The 16,260-nt window shown below is 31.7% G+C and overlaps 1 protein-coding gene across 4 annotated transcripts in view; it reads left to right on the top strand.

Annotated features, from left to right (window-relative positions):
• LOC114344042 (calcium/calmodulin-dependent protein kinase type II alpha chain) overlaps nt 1-16,260 on the top strand; it is a 712,828-nt gene that overhangs the window by 366,156 nt on the left and 330,412 nt on the right. For all 4 annotated transcript variants that reach the window (XM_050655404.1, XM_050655405.1, XM_050655403.1 and 1 more), the window contains exon 5: nt 11,490-11,628. In XM_050655404.1, coding sequence (XP_050511361.1) covers nt 11,490-11,628 — 139 coding nt within the window. The remainder of the gene's footprint in view (nt 1-11,489; nt 11,629-16,260) is intronic.

Here is a 16,260-nt window from a genome sequence, read left to right as displayed (position 1 = left end):
ACCTCTACATACCATTAGAGTGACTACAGACATCATTGAAGCAGAAGGTATCCCTTGTTTGGAGTGGCCTGCTTGCTCACCAGAGCTTAATCCTATAGAGTATTTGTGGGATATGGTTAAAAGAAAAATTGGAGCTCGCCGGGATACTCCACAAAACACCACACGGCTAGTACAAGCTGCTTTTAAAGGATGGAGCAACCTACCACAACAAAATGTTGATAATTTGATTAGGAGCGTGCCCACGTCAACTGAAGCTTGCATAAGGACTAGAGGTGATAATACTGACTACCACAATATACAAAAAAAATAAATAAAAACAAGTTAAACAGTATTCGTTTTACATTGATATTTTGTATGCTATTGACTTTAAAACAACTACTTTCAATTTGTTTGTTAAATACGTTATTGTTTTATTTAATTGTTATGTAAACAAACTGGAACATGAAGTAAAAACCACTTCTATGTAAAAGGTATATTTACTAAAAATTTTTAGAATCCCAATGGATTCAATAATATGAGTTCATCAGAACGTTTTCAAACCTATCGGTCCATCATCAGTGAATCTAAAATCAAATAAGTAATCCCACTATTAAAATTGAAAAGATGGTTGAAATTGTGAAAGTTAAAAAATGTGGTTATGATTACTTACTTGAATACTTGCAAAATAGCCCCAGAACCAAACAATGGTTGTGATTATAAATAAATCTACATTATGTTAAAATAAATTTAAAATGGCTAAACGCCGATGTTCAGGGATTAAAATTTTAAATTTATTTTAACATAATGTAGATTTATTTATAATCACAACCATTGTTTGGTTCTGGGGCTATTTTGCAAGTATTCAAGTAAGTAATCATAACCACATTTTTTAACTTTCACAATTTCAACCATCTTTTCAATTTTAATAGTGGGATTACTTATTTGATTTTAGATTCACTGATGATGGACCGATAGGTTTGAAAACGTTCTGATGAACTCATTTTATTGAATCCATTGGGATTCTAAAATTTTTTAGTAAATATACCTTTTACATAGAAGTGGTTTTTACTTCATGTTCCAGTTTGTTTAACTATAAGGTATACAGCCAACCCAGGGAACTACCCCCTTTTTAGTTTAATTGTTATGTATTTGTTATTAAATTGCTTTCAAATAAATATTGTTTGACTTCGTGTGTTTGTTTTTTTTTAAATTCGCCCGAAATAACAACAAATATCAGGTGATTCCATATAAGTTTGTGTGTGTGTATATATACTTAGTATTAGTAAATAAATGCAATAGGTAAACTTTAGTACAAAACTAACATAAAATATTACTAATACAATTATACATAAGTACAAAGCTACAAAAAATGTTAAAAATGTCCCTCTGAAACGTGACACAATAACTTCATAACTTAAACGCAATAACTTCATGTGCAATAACTTCTTAACACTCACCAAATTTAATTTGCATAACCCAACCGGTTTCAGAGCAAAGAAGAAATCTGCGGTTTGTAAGAAAATTTTAACACCCTCCATCTCAGAAAACAAAGCATTTGCGGACATGAGTTTATGTAGCAAACTGTCATTATTTTTTATACCGTATATTCAAACTTCACACTCCATGAAGTAACCCTACTTTGAAATGACTCGAAAATAAAGCGTCTTATTTAAACAGATGGTCCGCCTAGTGAAAACAATCACGCCCAGTTGCTGTCTTCAGTTTAAAAAGTCGGTCCGTCTAAGGGCCGGTTTTTCAGTGCTGGGTTAACCTATTTATTTTTCGGTCGCCGAAATATTCATGGTTAATCAGTTTTTTAGTACTAGGTTAGAGCTTAAACTTTAAACCCGTTTAAGTTAACCAAGATTTTAACCGATCCTCGTTAGATGGTTTAACTCCGAATTTTGTGGTTAACGCTTGCGCATGGGTGCAGTGAATGCATCAGGGTCAAATTATGTTTATTTTGACTGACAGAAGAGATTAGTTTGGTGGTTTGGTTAGGTTATTTTTATTTTGTTTATATCGCGGGAAGTATTCTAAAATACCTCCTTATTATTATTAAGAAATTATTATGTATTATTATCGAAAGTATAAATTATTATCGTTAGGAAGGAATTATAAGGAAATATATTTAAATATATTATAACTGTAACAGGTACAGTTACGATCATTGAATAGTTTACAGGCTTACGTATCTAGGAGCCGATTTTTTTAAATTTTACCTCGTTTAAACGCACCTTTTACGTCAAAGTGACGTTACCAGTAGTGTAGCTACAATAGGTTGATTAAAATTAAAAAATCAAAATAATATAAATATATTTTATAAAATTTAACAAAAATGCCAAGGGCCATTAGTTGTCGAGGCATTAAGCTTAATAAAAAAATTAACAAAATGGAAAGCGTACAAAGAAGGTTTTTGGAGGAGTTTGATATCGTTTTATTTTATTTTTCAACACGCGAAATTTTTGACAAGTATTGAATTTTTGAAATTTTTTGACTTTGACATTTATCAAATCCGTACGACACTGCAATTTTACAGTATTACAATATAAAAATTAAGGTGTAAACTATTCAGTGACCGTAACTGTACCTATGTTTACACATACAGTAACAGGATTTAATGCATGATTCCTAGTAATATTTTAAACAGATAATAATTATATATTTGTCTATATAGCAAAATCATTATTTAACAGTTTGACTTCATATTTCCTGGTCAATCTGTCCAATAGTGATAACACCTTGGTCTTTGACAAACGAAATCGGCAAAAAAAGTCTAAATCGTCCCAATAATAATAAAATTGTAATGGTATATTCTGTTATGAAACCGAGGTAGACGTTATGAACTAAATAAAGATTCCGAACTTGATATTGAATTAATCATTTTTATAAACTTGGTTATGAAATTGTTTTTTTATTTATTTTCCTGTCAAATAAATTATTTCTCGAATTGCACATGCGCAAGTACAGGTACTGCTGCCAACAGAAGAAAAAAAGTGGTTAGCTGACCGAGATTTTCTTAACTTGGTTTAAACCACTGAAAAACGCTAAGAGGGTTAAAATATTGGTTACAATTTAAACTAGGTTAGTTAACCAAAATTTTAACCTGTCACTGAAAAACTGGGCCTAAGTGAGAACGGGCCCTTAGTCTTAGTCCTGTTTTATAGTGGGGTGTATAGTGTAGTAGTTAAGTTTACCAAACTCAACCTTAGATAAGTAAAAATAAACTGTCACTGGACAGTTTTTCTAATGAAATAAGATGTTTATTAAAAAAACAAAACTATTATTTATCTAGAATCTGTAAAACGATTACAGGCCAAAAGAGCTTTCGTACAGTACATTACTTTGAAAGTTATTTTGCTTCATTCCAAATACTGCCACAAAATTTGTTGTTAATAATATTAAAATTCAGAGAAATTTCTTATTGTCGGTCAACTTCCTTAACTACATACAATTTCTTTCTATTTTCTACAGAAAATTAATTTCGAGAGCTAAACAATTTGGATTTAAGTGAAAATGCTTTTTGTAAACCACTTTATGTTGACTGTGACTTCTTACCCTCCAGTGAACTTTTAGCATTAAATGGGAAATCTTGTAGCAAGTCAAGTAATGCCCATTGTGCTTGAAAATTACTTGATATATTTGGCGCCAAGATTTTCTTTTCGCAGCATTAACGTTTTTGGTGTGCCAAATTCGGTTTGTCTGGTTTTGTCTACAAATGTATGAGTGAGTTTAGATAGCAAACAATGTGGTCAAAGTATGTAGATATAGCTGTAATAGTATAGGATAGGATTTTATAGGATGTTATTTTCCCAAAAATATTTGGGAAATCCAATGCTTTTTTTAATACGAACAATTATTATTTCAAAGCTTAAGTAAAACATATTGCTAATATGGTATTTACACTTTTTAATCTGACTATCTAATGGATACTGTAAAGCTCCTAGATAGCACTGGAAGATCATCATCAGTAATTCTCTTGATATATGGTTCTTCTCAGCCTTCTTTTAGTCATGACCTATTCTTATATTTTAGACATGTCGAAATTATTGTAGTTTTCGTAGTAGACAATCACGTAAATACCGCTAAAATATTTGAAAATACGTAGTTCTATCTTCCAGAAACAAATTTGTGTAATTCTTAAAAGATCATATCGATACATTTTTGGCAGTAACGTAAGTGACATTTTTGGCGAAAATCATGTTTTTCCATTAAACTAACACTATTATTGTTTAGAAGGTACTGCCAAAGTGTAGTAAGCCTAGAATTACTTTAATCATATTATTATATGTATAGGCTTACTACACTTTGGGAGTGCCTTCTGAACAATAATAGCGTTAGTTTAATGGAAAAACATGATTTTCAAAAATGTCACTTACGTTACTTTGCCAAAAATGTATCGATATCTAGAAAAGCTCATATCATTAAAAAAAATCAACACGTCCCAGATTTTTGTTTAGAAAATAATAAATTTATTAAACATTTTACAGATCAAATATATGTTAGTGTATGTAAAATGTGATAATTTAATAATGTATAATAATAATATACATATGTATAATAATAAATGTCCCTAATAACTAATGCTGTCGCCAGTTATTACGAAACCATAAAATTACTCGATAATTTGTTTTGTTAAATTATTACCTGTATATTATTAATTTATCCAAAAGCAGTAATAACAAACGCGGTTAAATATAGCTTCATGGATCATTATTTTTTAATAAAAAACATACAAAACACTTATCTAAACAATGCTTTAAAGCGGACAAACAATTTAAACACAACTATGATTTGCTTTTGAATTTATTCTGTAAAAGTTGAATAAGTGTTGAAAAAATTGTGATATGTAAATTTTTATTTGTCAAGAGTGGAGTAGAAATGTCAAATTTGATATCTGAGTCATAACAATTCACATTCTTATGGTTAAAAGATAAGAGGAAAAACAAATGCATGCTGCCGAAATGAAAATGTTTAGATAGTCCAGCTGTATCGTCGCTCCCGTTAGGTAAATTATTCTGATTCGATTTTTACTTTATCGTACTACATATAATAGTATAATAGATAAAGTTATAGGATCGTGCAAAAATTTTTTTTTCAGATTTCACTTTTTTTCGACGTTTTGAGTCCCCCTGAGTCTAAAAAGCCAATAAAAGAACATGTCGGAAGTATGTACGTACGTATGTACAGTCACAATCACTGAATAGTTTACACCCTTTAATATCTAGTGGCCAATTTTTTTAATTTTTACCTCGTTTAAACGCACCTTTTACGTCAAAGTGACGTCACCAATGGCGGACCCAGAATAGGTTGGTTAAAATTAAAAAATCAAAATAAAATAAATCTATTTTACAAAATTTAACAAAACGGAAAGTATAGAAAGGCATTTTTTAAAATAAAATTGAGTTAAAATTATTGAGTATTTTCAGCAATTTGACATTTAGTAAATCCGTACGACACTGCGATTTTACAGTCTTACAATATAAAAATAAAGGTGTAAACTATTCAGTGATTGTGACTGTACGTACGTATGTCGCCACCGCCCAGCAAAAACTACCGGACCGATTTCGATGAAATTCGGTATGAGTAAGTTTAAGAGAATTTTGTCGAGAAACTAAGCTTTAAAAAAACCTCTCAAAGGGGGGCCGAAATAGGGGGGTTATTTAGGGCCCATTTTTGCAAATTTTGACCGAAACGAATGAAATTTAACTCAAAGTTAGCTCATCGATAGGTAAATAGAAATACGGAATTTGGCATTTCCAAATTCAAAATGGCGGCCAACATGGCCGACCGCCCACCCGACACATTTCCCTACCTATCTAAAAACTTGCTTAAGATAAGTTTAATTTGAAAAAGTCGTTATATAGCCTAAAGATGAGGCTATAAGAAGAATATTAACGTTTTTCAGAAAAAGTTATGGGTTGCCTATAATATATAAGGGGTAAAAATTTGACATAAATTTGAACTAGATTTTCTCAAAAATGGCTTCAAGGAATTTGTTTATTTTTTGATATGTTTTTGACATACTATCGCTAAATTGAATGACATTAGTCAGATTTCTTAACTCCCCATAGCAGGGGAGTTATGAATTTTCTATAAAAAAATATTCGAGTGCCTGTAACTTCCTTTGTAATAGAAAATAAAATTTGAAATTTTGCAGACATATATGGTACTTTATTATCTATTATCACAATAAATTTTACCCAAAATGTGGCTTCCGGTTGAACCGGAAATGAAAAAAAAATCTTAATTGTTTTAGATATGCCCTGTATATTTTTATATGTTTTGAAATAATGCAAAATTACCTTTCCAATGACATAAAACTCGTTGCTGTAGCTCAAAAATTCGAAAAGTTACAGTAAATAGAAAGTTTGCTATAATCTTGTGTGTGTCCTCTCTCACGCGATCATAGCAGAGCATTATTATAGGGCAGTCAATGAGTGTATTTGGCTCCGAATTCCATCCTACTAAATCTATGTACTTAATATTTTCACAGTAGGTAGGGAATAGCTCAAGAAACAAAATCTACCCTATATACTATGGCGCTTTTATCTTGGGGCGGTTCCCACCCCCTTGAAGAAAATTTGTTGGTCAAAATAAGCACGGAAGTGGCTAGAGAACCTATTTATAAGCAAAAACTGGTCTATACTTTTTTTGAGAACTCAATTTGAGTTAGGCGTAGTTGAAAATTGGCCATTTTCATTGAAAAATGACACCTTTTCGGACGGTTTTTTGTGAATACCTTAAAAACTATGCATCGAACTAAAAACACTATAAAAAACATTTTTTAGATTATAAATATCAAAGAGATTCGTTCCTTCGTAAATGTTCTATTTATAATACAAAAAGAGATATGGTAGGTGAAAAGAGTTTGTTTTTTGGTGCATGCTCAAATTGGTGTATTCAACTTGAAATAACAGAGTAATCGTAGGTTTTAGGTGTATAATGCTACCAACGCCTTTTGTAGTGTTTGAAAAGGCCTTTAAAACGAGCACCATTAAATGCCGGTTACATTCAAACTAAGCGAGATATGGTGCAAAAAAAATATATGACTAATGTTCTTTAAGGAAAAATGAAAAGTACATACATTTAACCCCTCATCCACCAGAATTTAAATGTTCTTCTGCAATATCTTTTAATATAGTGTTATTTCTACTTTCAAAAAGTTGAACGGGTTTAAAAAGAATGGTTTTTGTAAAAAATGTGATCAAATTATGGAATGCATTTTTAAATTTTCTTAAAAATCTTCCTTTTTCTCCATGCAATTCGAAAATAAAAATGTTCCACCCCCGAGAAGTGGTGGGAACCGCCCCCATGATAAAAGCGCGTAGTATATAGGATAGACTTTGAATCAGGAGACTCCCAAAATTTCATTAAAATCCATGCAGTAGGATAGAATTCGGAGGTAATATCTTGTTCTTAATCTCGCGCATTGACTGGCGTAATAGAAATAGAATGAAATGCAAATATTGTAAACTATTAATTTCTCAGAAAAATGAACGAATTTGAAATGAAAGTATGACTATAATATTCTATTGATTTATGCAATAATCTATACATCTATAGTGTGTCCCCGAAAGATGGCATCGGACATTTTCTCAAATGCAGGAATTAATGATGCGAAGAACCATAAAATATTTTCAAGTATACAAGGTGTTTCTAAAATATCAAAATAACGAGTAGCTTTGCTATTTTTATAGAATGCCAGTATCTAGTACGATAACGATAATAGATCGGTACGATAAAGTTCTCGGGCGGCCCTTCCGTCCAGCGTTTTTTGAAGTAACTTAGTCCAATAAAGGTCCTTATAACAAATCCACAGGTTGCCAGGCGGTACCGTGGTCGAAAAATTGTTTAAACAATTTTTTAGCCCCCCCTACAGGATCTTGTAGAGAGGGCTTTAAACTTTTTGACTTTCATAATTTTAACCGAGTTATTAAACGAGAAGAAAAAAGGGAGTCAAAAAAGACCTGTGTAGAGACGCTTAGGCAGTACATGCCGGTAAATCGTCCAGAGTAATAAGGATTTTCTCGGGACACTCAAACATACAGGTAGCCGACTACTTTTTTAGTTATTGTAGACCTATAGGAAGAAAACCTACCTGTTTCCTGCCTAGAGTTCGCGTCCGTTTTTAATTATTAACAATATAGTGCAAAAATCTCGATTTTTTCGATTTTTTGCACTCCATTCAAAAGCTAAATAGTTGATATAAAATTACAATATTTAATTTTTTATAACATTGAAAAACCTTCGAAATACCAATTTTTTAAAGTTAAAAAGTTAATTTGTTGCTACGCAAACTGCAAAATAAGTGAAAATCGTTATTTGTTAATAACTTTTACTAAAACTACCTTAGAACTTTAGTGTTTCACCCAAAGTTGGGTATTGGCGTACTTAAACCTTCAAAATTTGAGACCGATCCATTAATTAGTTTAAAAGATATTCTATTTGTTTATCCCAGAGACCTTTATTTTGCAATAAGAGAAATCAGAAAATAATGAAGATAGAGCAATTCTGAGTATACCAAATGAAAGTAGAAGAGTGATAGTATCAAAATGTATTAAAAAAAGATAAAAAAATTAATATAGTCAAAAATCCTAATGCCAAATTTTTGAAATTTTGTAGTTTATAAACATTGTACTTTCACAGCACCCTCTACGATTTTTCAAAAATGTAGTTCAAAGATTACTAGGGGGAACCTACAAATCCACCGAGTTAAAATACCGAAAAAGCAATTTCAAACGTATATAATTTGCTGTATCTCCGGATCAACTCAATGGATTTTGATCTTTCTTTTTTAATTTGCATGTAATTTCTACTAGTCTGGGCTGATTATTGGAGAATAGGCCACTTTTGGGAAAAGTTATTTACCAGCAACTTTATTGCTGGAATCGAATTATAAGATCATATACAGTACGTAAATCGTTCTGCTGGACATAGGGAATATACATTGAGATCATTGTGGCAACTGCGCTAACCTGTGTTAGTTGAAACTTCTGTTCGAGTACGAGTGTCTGGTGCAATAGAGCTGTTAGAACGAATAGAATGAGTGATTTTGAATGCAAGGTAGTGCATAAATAAATAAAAAACAAAGATTATGACTGATGAATTAATAATTTTACTTTAATTTTTAAAATATATTTTATTTAAAAATTAATTTCCAAATTAAACAGACACAGTTTTCCCATTAGGTCAAAAATAGTTCTACTACAATGTCATGTTTTGACGTTTATTTGTGTCACCCGAAATTAATTGTCAATTTTGAGGTTAATGCTACTTAACGCTATCAACTATATTGTCATTGAGAGAGCGAAGTTGCCACAATTATCTTAATATAATACAATGTATGTATTTATGTATCTAAATATATACAATGTATGTTCCCTATGTCCAGCTGAACGATTTACGCACTGTATATTTATAATAATATAGGTATGCAAAGTCCTCAGATAGTGTGCTACTTTTTTTATAAACAAAATGGCGCCCGAAAATCGTGTTTTTTTCAATTATTGCTCTATAACTCCGAACCAACGGAGCTGCTCTATAACTCCGAGTTTAGCGAACCAACTATAACAGTAATTTCACCAGAGATATGTCAAGAATAGATCTGGCTAGGGATATGCTAAACAATGCATCGGGGTGTAACGTCGATATCAAGTACGGTGGTCTAGCTATATTTGTCTGTCGTGCGAGTGTGAGCGTATCTACCAAGAGGTGGGAGTAATTGAACAACAGTTACACAAAGGCGACAGCCATCATATGCTAGAGAGAGAAAGCTAAGCGCCAGTAGAGAGAGATAGATAGACCACCGACCCGAACTGCTCCGCTTTACGCTATTTTTCGGAGTTGGCCAAATCTATGTGTATCAAATCTTTGAATTTTACAGTGTTAACGGATAAAATGACAATTAGGCAATCCAAACCACGTGATTTTTAATGACAGGACGTATGGCAGGCAATTCAGCGTTGCCAGAGCTGTTACAATTGTACCAATTTGATACAATTAACAACCAAACATTTGATACTAAAGTATCCTAAAGTAAAAACCTAAAATTTTGTGACATAAGAAATTTGCTTCAAATAATATTAAACGACGTTTTTTAAGTTTTTGTACAAAATGTGTTGGTTTAGTACTTTGTGTCACTATTCCAGTCATTCCGGTGCATTTACAAAAATTTCTCTGGCAACACTGCACACAAGCGATTTTATTGGATACTTTATTTAAATTAAAATTTCAAATTTAAGATACAATGTGGTATTACTAGGTACCTAAAATAATAAAATATATATTACCCCGATGATTTTACCTAAAATCTATTTTTGGGATGCTCAATATTATTTTTTATTAAACTTATAAAACACAAAATTTGTTAACCTAGCTTTCTTCAACCTTCCAAATTACTTAGTTAAAACTTTTTAACTACTTATTAAAGTTTATTGACGTAAGCAATATTTTTTACTATGTCACAGAAGTATTTAGCAATACTTACACGGACATAAAATACGAAAATTACTTTAAAATACTAAAATAACACTATACTATCATATGCCTTCAATTTATTGCATGCCAGCCGCCAGACATATTGGAATAGTTTGACAGATCGTTGGATTCCCTAATTTTAATTCTAGGTTAGAAATTTGACAACGACGTAAATATAAATATTTTATGTCATTGGTATATTCGGACTATTGTATAGTGAAATTATTTTCTATATTTATTTATTTTTCCATTAAAATATTTTAAATATCAATATTCTGGCAAATATTTATATAAACAATATAAATATTCTGACAACTGTCAGATTTAACTAAAATGTCATGCAGCGCTTCGCGGCCAGAGACCATGTTAACCGTAGACAAGACATACTGAGCAAAAAAGCGTAACGCGCGGGCAGTCGATCGGTAGTCTATCTATCTCTTTTTACTAAGCGATACCGCTCATATGACGAACAAAGATGGCTAGACAACTCAAAATGAATATTGACCAATGGCGTCCTTGATATCGGCGTTACACCTCGCTGCACAGAACGGCCCATAGCTAACCTAATCTAGAGGTTATTATATCTATGTTCGCGACATGCTTAAAATTAATGACGTTCTGAAAAAAGGGTTTGGGATTATGATTATAGACATAATAAAGCGTAGACCAGGCAAGGTATGGGCCGCTCTGGCGCTCTGTGCATCGAGGTGTAACGCCAATATCAATGGACAATATTCACTTTGAGTGGTCTATCCATCTTTGTCTGTCACATGCGTGGGATCGCTTTGTAAAAAGAGATAGACAGACAACCGATCGAATGCCCGCGCGTTACGCTTTTTTGCTCAGTATGTCTTGTCTATCCTTAATATGTCTATGTTTGGGATCCACAGTACGTTTATACTGATCACATAAAGGTGTAGAATAAAATTATGAATTTTGCTTTTCTTCTTGACTTTCTTTTAGTTTGTTAATAGCTATAAAAATGGGGAAAGGTGCACGAGTTTTTCTTAAATGTTGTATTTTTGTTTCAGGGTTACGGGTGGTGAATTATTTGAAGACATAGTAGCAAGAGAATTTTATTCAGAAGCAGATGCTTCACACTGTATACAACAAATTTTAGAATCAGTCAACCATTGTCACCAAAATGGTGTAGTACATAGAGATCTTAAGGTAAGGCATAGTTTTATTATCTATCATCAGACATGGTTTTTACAAATTAGACTAACAAAATCCCATTTAAAGACACTGTTAAAAGCAAATAGAGGACTCATGTTTATAATTCTATAACTTTTTGAATGTAAAAAATACACAAATAGGCCATTCAAACTTTATTTCAAAGATGTTTTTGCGATTTTCCTTTCAATCTTCAATTAATTCTTCTCCTAGCTTCTTCCATTTTCAATTAATTCTTCTTGTAGGATCATTAGGGAGTACTTATTTTTGTATCTAACAAAACCCAAATGTGCTTTGATCATATTTAAGCCGATACTAATGGCAGACCAATCCATTGTTTTGTTATCTCGCAAATGCAGGCGCACCATGCATTTCTGTGACATTGTTAATGTGAACTTTGATAGAAAGATTACTATCTACAAGTCTATGTACAGTCTACTTCCTAAGACTACTATCTACAAGATTTCCTTCTGAACTTAGCCTATCCCAAACCATTATAGAACTGTCATTTAACCTTTGAGTACTCTGATTTGCCTGGATTATTATGAGATTCTTCTTGTGGTGCTATCTCCTTTAGTGGAGGTTAGCGATTACTCTGGCAAATCTGTATCGGTCCAATGCTCCTCTATTAAACAAAGATGTTAGTCTGGGCAAATTATCGGAGAATAGGCCATTTTTGGGAAAAGTTATTTACCAGCAATTTTATTGCTGGAATCGAATCTTATGATTGTATACCTATATCAATAATATAGGTATGCAAAATCCACAGATAGTGTGCTACTTTATTTATAAACAAAATGGCGCCAGAAAATCGTGTTTTTTTCAATTTTTGCTCTATAACTCCAAAGATTTTAACTTTACACCAAAAACACCCAAATAAAAATTCACCGTAATTAAATTCTGCATAGAGACGTGTTTTTCCCGATTTACTTCGACGAAAATTTTCCCCGGAAAATGTGGGTTTTTCCAACAAAATCTTTATTTTTCAACTAAAATTTTAGATAAGTAATTGTTTATCAATAATTAAATAATTTGGTCATATAAAACCTTTGTATAGATTATAATTCCAGAAGCCAATGGAAATCGAATGAACAGTTTAGCAACAATTGAATTGTTAATTAAAAATTTACGGTCGCTATAATAATCACAATAATTATTATACATAAGAATAACTATGATTTTTGTATAAAAAGACACTATAACAATAATTTTAAATTTGTTTAAATAAAGATTGTTTAAATAATTATACAGCTATCAAATGAGAATATTTGTGTTTTTAACGTTAAAAGGTACACTTGTAGTAAGTTTATCTAAAAAAGTCTACGACTGGAAAAAATATGTAGTTTTCTTTTCTTATACTTAAATTAATCTATTATAACAAAACCAAAGCAAGTTAGATATTTAATAATGCGTTAGTTAGATGGTTGATCTTGTCTTGATTTCGAGACAAGATCAAGGCAAGAAGTAATTTTAGATTTCAAGACAAGACAAGAAATTTTATGTCAATACCAAGATTTCTTGTCAAGAAAACAAGAAATCTTGAAATATCTTGACTAATAATGAAAACTCTAAAAAGTATTTATTTGTGAAAAAGATAACACTATGTGGACATAAAATAACATGTTTTAATTTATTGAACACTTTTTTTGCTAAATCTATTATTGTGTTTTAAATTTTATCAATCAAAAGCAAAATAAAAATTAAATTAAATTTTTTTTTAAATAACGCGTGCACATAAATTTGATACACCCTGTATATTGAGCTATAAATATTTATTAGAATGTAGTTTGGATGTAAGTAGATTTCTCTTTTAATGAGCTTTCCGATGAACCATTAAATGACTTTTGTGAATAATTAAAGTGAAAATAACGATGTATTTAGATTTAAAATGGAAAAAGATTGTTTAGGGTATAGGTAATTATCAATTTCTAGAAAAGTGGTTTTATTTAGAAAGTTTGGAATTTTAGTATCTTTGTTTCAACACGAGTAAATATTGTATAGTTCTCAGAAAGTAATTAGGATGATCGGAATAATTTTGAGGGTGACTGTTTTGTTTGTCGAATGGAAAAGTCGATGTTTCTGAATTCTTGGAAATGTGGAAGGGGAAAAGTTGGATTGGATGATTGAGAGAGTTGGAAAAAGAAGTCATTATGTTTTTGGCATCGCTAAGGAGCGGTTCGACGTTGTTAGTGGATAGATAGTTACCAGATACCAGTGGCTGTTTGATAGTGGAGAATAGTGTTGAAAAGTGGAACGAGAGACAGATTAAATTGAGACGAAATACCTCTTTGATTCTGTATTATTGTGAGAAGGAGAGCAGAGAATGTTTGGAGTTTTGTTTGAATCGAATACGTGTCAAAAGAGACCCGGCTTGTTGGAGAATTGGTGCTGGTATGCTGATAGTTTTGAAGCTGGACAACGGAGAGAGGTTTTGATGAGTGGCCTTTAACATAGTCAACGAGGGAGAGCTGTTTTAGGTCACGAGAAGACATCAGAGTGAGTGAAGCAAAAGGTCAGTCAATTTATGTGAAAGAGATTTTTATGTTCGGAAACTAAATTTTTGAGTAAAAAGCATATGAATTAAAATTCCAATATTTCAAAAAGTAAATAGTAAATATAGGTAATCTTGCGAATACATAAATTTGTTTTGTTTAGTTTGTTTTACCAAAGTCATCGGGAACAAACTGATAAATTGTTTTTTTTTTACTATAATAAATTTAAGTGGTGAAAATTTCATTCGGACATCTGTGTCCACAGGTTTTTAGATTCGATAGATTTCAGAGTATTGATTTTGATAAATAAAAGACAATTCTGTATTTTTATTTTAATATTTTGCTTTATTTCTTTTCCCTATTTTATCCCGATTAGGATCAACTAAGAGATACTGAACCCACGAGAGAAGTTAAGTATAACGTGAGATAATTTGGATTTTTTTTAATAGTATAAAAAGGCACCCTGAGATTTTTTATTCAATTTTTTATGTATGATTTGCGACAATTAAATAATTAATCAAATAAATAATATAAAATTAATAAGAAGCAGATCATAACACTATTTACAAAAATGTAAATTAAAAATAATAATTAATGATACTTACATATTGTAATCCTGTTGAAAATAAAATTGCAAACTAGATTTTATTTTAAATAACAAATGTAGCACCTTTTTGAAATTGGAATTGATAAGCCATGAATTAAGGCAGATAACACTTCTCATAGAGTCAACGACCAGCAGATTTCTTGGCTTTGTTCTTGTTAACGCTCCTCTTGAAAATAGTCTATCCGCAGCTACAGATGTTGCTGGCGTTTCCAGAAAATCCTTGACCATTTTCGATAATGACGGATAGTTTCGTGTCTTCTCCACCAATCAAGTATATTCTCAGAATCTTCTGACCTATTAGGCCCATTTATGTATTTTTAAATTTCATGCTTCAAAGATTGTAAGTTATCATTATCAGCTTTCTAAATAATATCTAACTCAAGTTCGTTATCCTCTTTTTTCAGACTAAGTGCTGGCTCTGGTAATGGATTCTGTAAATCATTCTGGGATTTATTACAGTAGTTAGCTTTAACTATTTCTTCAAATTTTTGTATTGCCTCTGATTGTAGAAGCTTTCCCCAAGATGAAGAGGAAAATGCCTTTACTTTGTGCCGAGGATCCAAAATAAAAACTAGACAGTATAATATCATCATCATCATCATTGGCTCGACAGCCCTTTCTGGGTCTTGGCCTGTTCCAGGATTCTTCTCCACTCTGATCTGTTTCGTGCTTTTTTTCTCCAGTTTTTTATTTTTAAGGTTTTTATATCATTTTCTATTTGTTCTAAATATCTCAGCTTCGGTCTTCCTCTTGTTCTTTTTCCTACTGGCATCTGTTTGAATATTTTGTTTGGTATTTCGCCTTCTTCCATTCTTTCTACATGTCCCATCCAACGCAGCCGTCCTATTTTAATGAATGTTATGATATCTGGATCCTGGTATATTTCGTATAGTTCAAAGTTGTACCTTCTTCGCCAAATTCCATTTTCTTTTGTGCCCTTATATATGTGTCGCAAGATTTTTCTTTCAAAGGTGGCTAGCAATGTTTCCTCTCTTTTAGTGAGTGTCCAGGTTTCTGAGCCGTATGTGAGTACCGGTCTTATTAGGGTTTTGTATATTTGGCATTTTGTTTTCCTTGCGACGTTGTCTGATCTTAGTTGCCGAATTAAGCCATGATAACTTTTATTGGCAATAAATATTCGCCTCTTCACTTCCTCTGCTACGTTATTATCAGATGTGACTAGGGATCCCAAGTATGTAAAGTTTTTTACCCCCTCAATGTTGTATTCTCCTATTGTTATATTTTGTGGCTGCCTTATTTCTGTGTTTTTACTTACCTGCATATATTTTGTTTTGTTCTGGTTGATTTTCAGGCCACTATTTTGTGTAGCTCGTTCTATTTGATTGAATGCCTCTATCATTTCTCTTCTTGATCTTGCGATTATGTCAACATCATCTGCAAATGCTAGTATTTGCACGCTTTTATTAATTATTGTTCCTCGAGTATTGACTGTTGTGTCCCTCATTATTTTCTCGAGTACAATGTTGAACAAGATGCATGATCGAGCGTCTCCCTGGCGTAGTCCCTTTT

The sequence above is a fragment of the Diabrotica virgifera genome, chromosome 7, assembly GCF_917563875.1.
Source record: "Diabrotica virgifera virgifera chromosome 7, PGI_DIABVI_V3a".
In the NCBI taxonomy this organism is placed as follows: Eukaryota; Metazoa; Arthropoda; class Insecta; order Coleoptera; family Chrysomelidae; genus Diabrotica; species Diabrotica virgifera.
The sequence above is the reverse complement of the archived record's forward strand: the minus strand, read 5'-3'. Positions and strand labels throughout refer to the sequence as shown.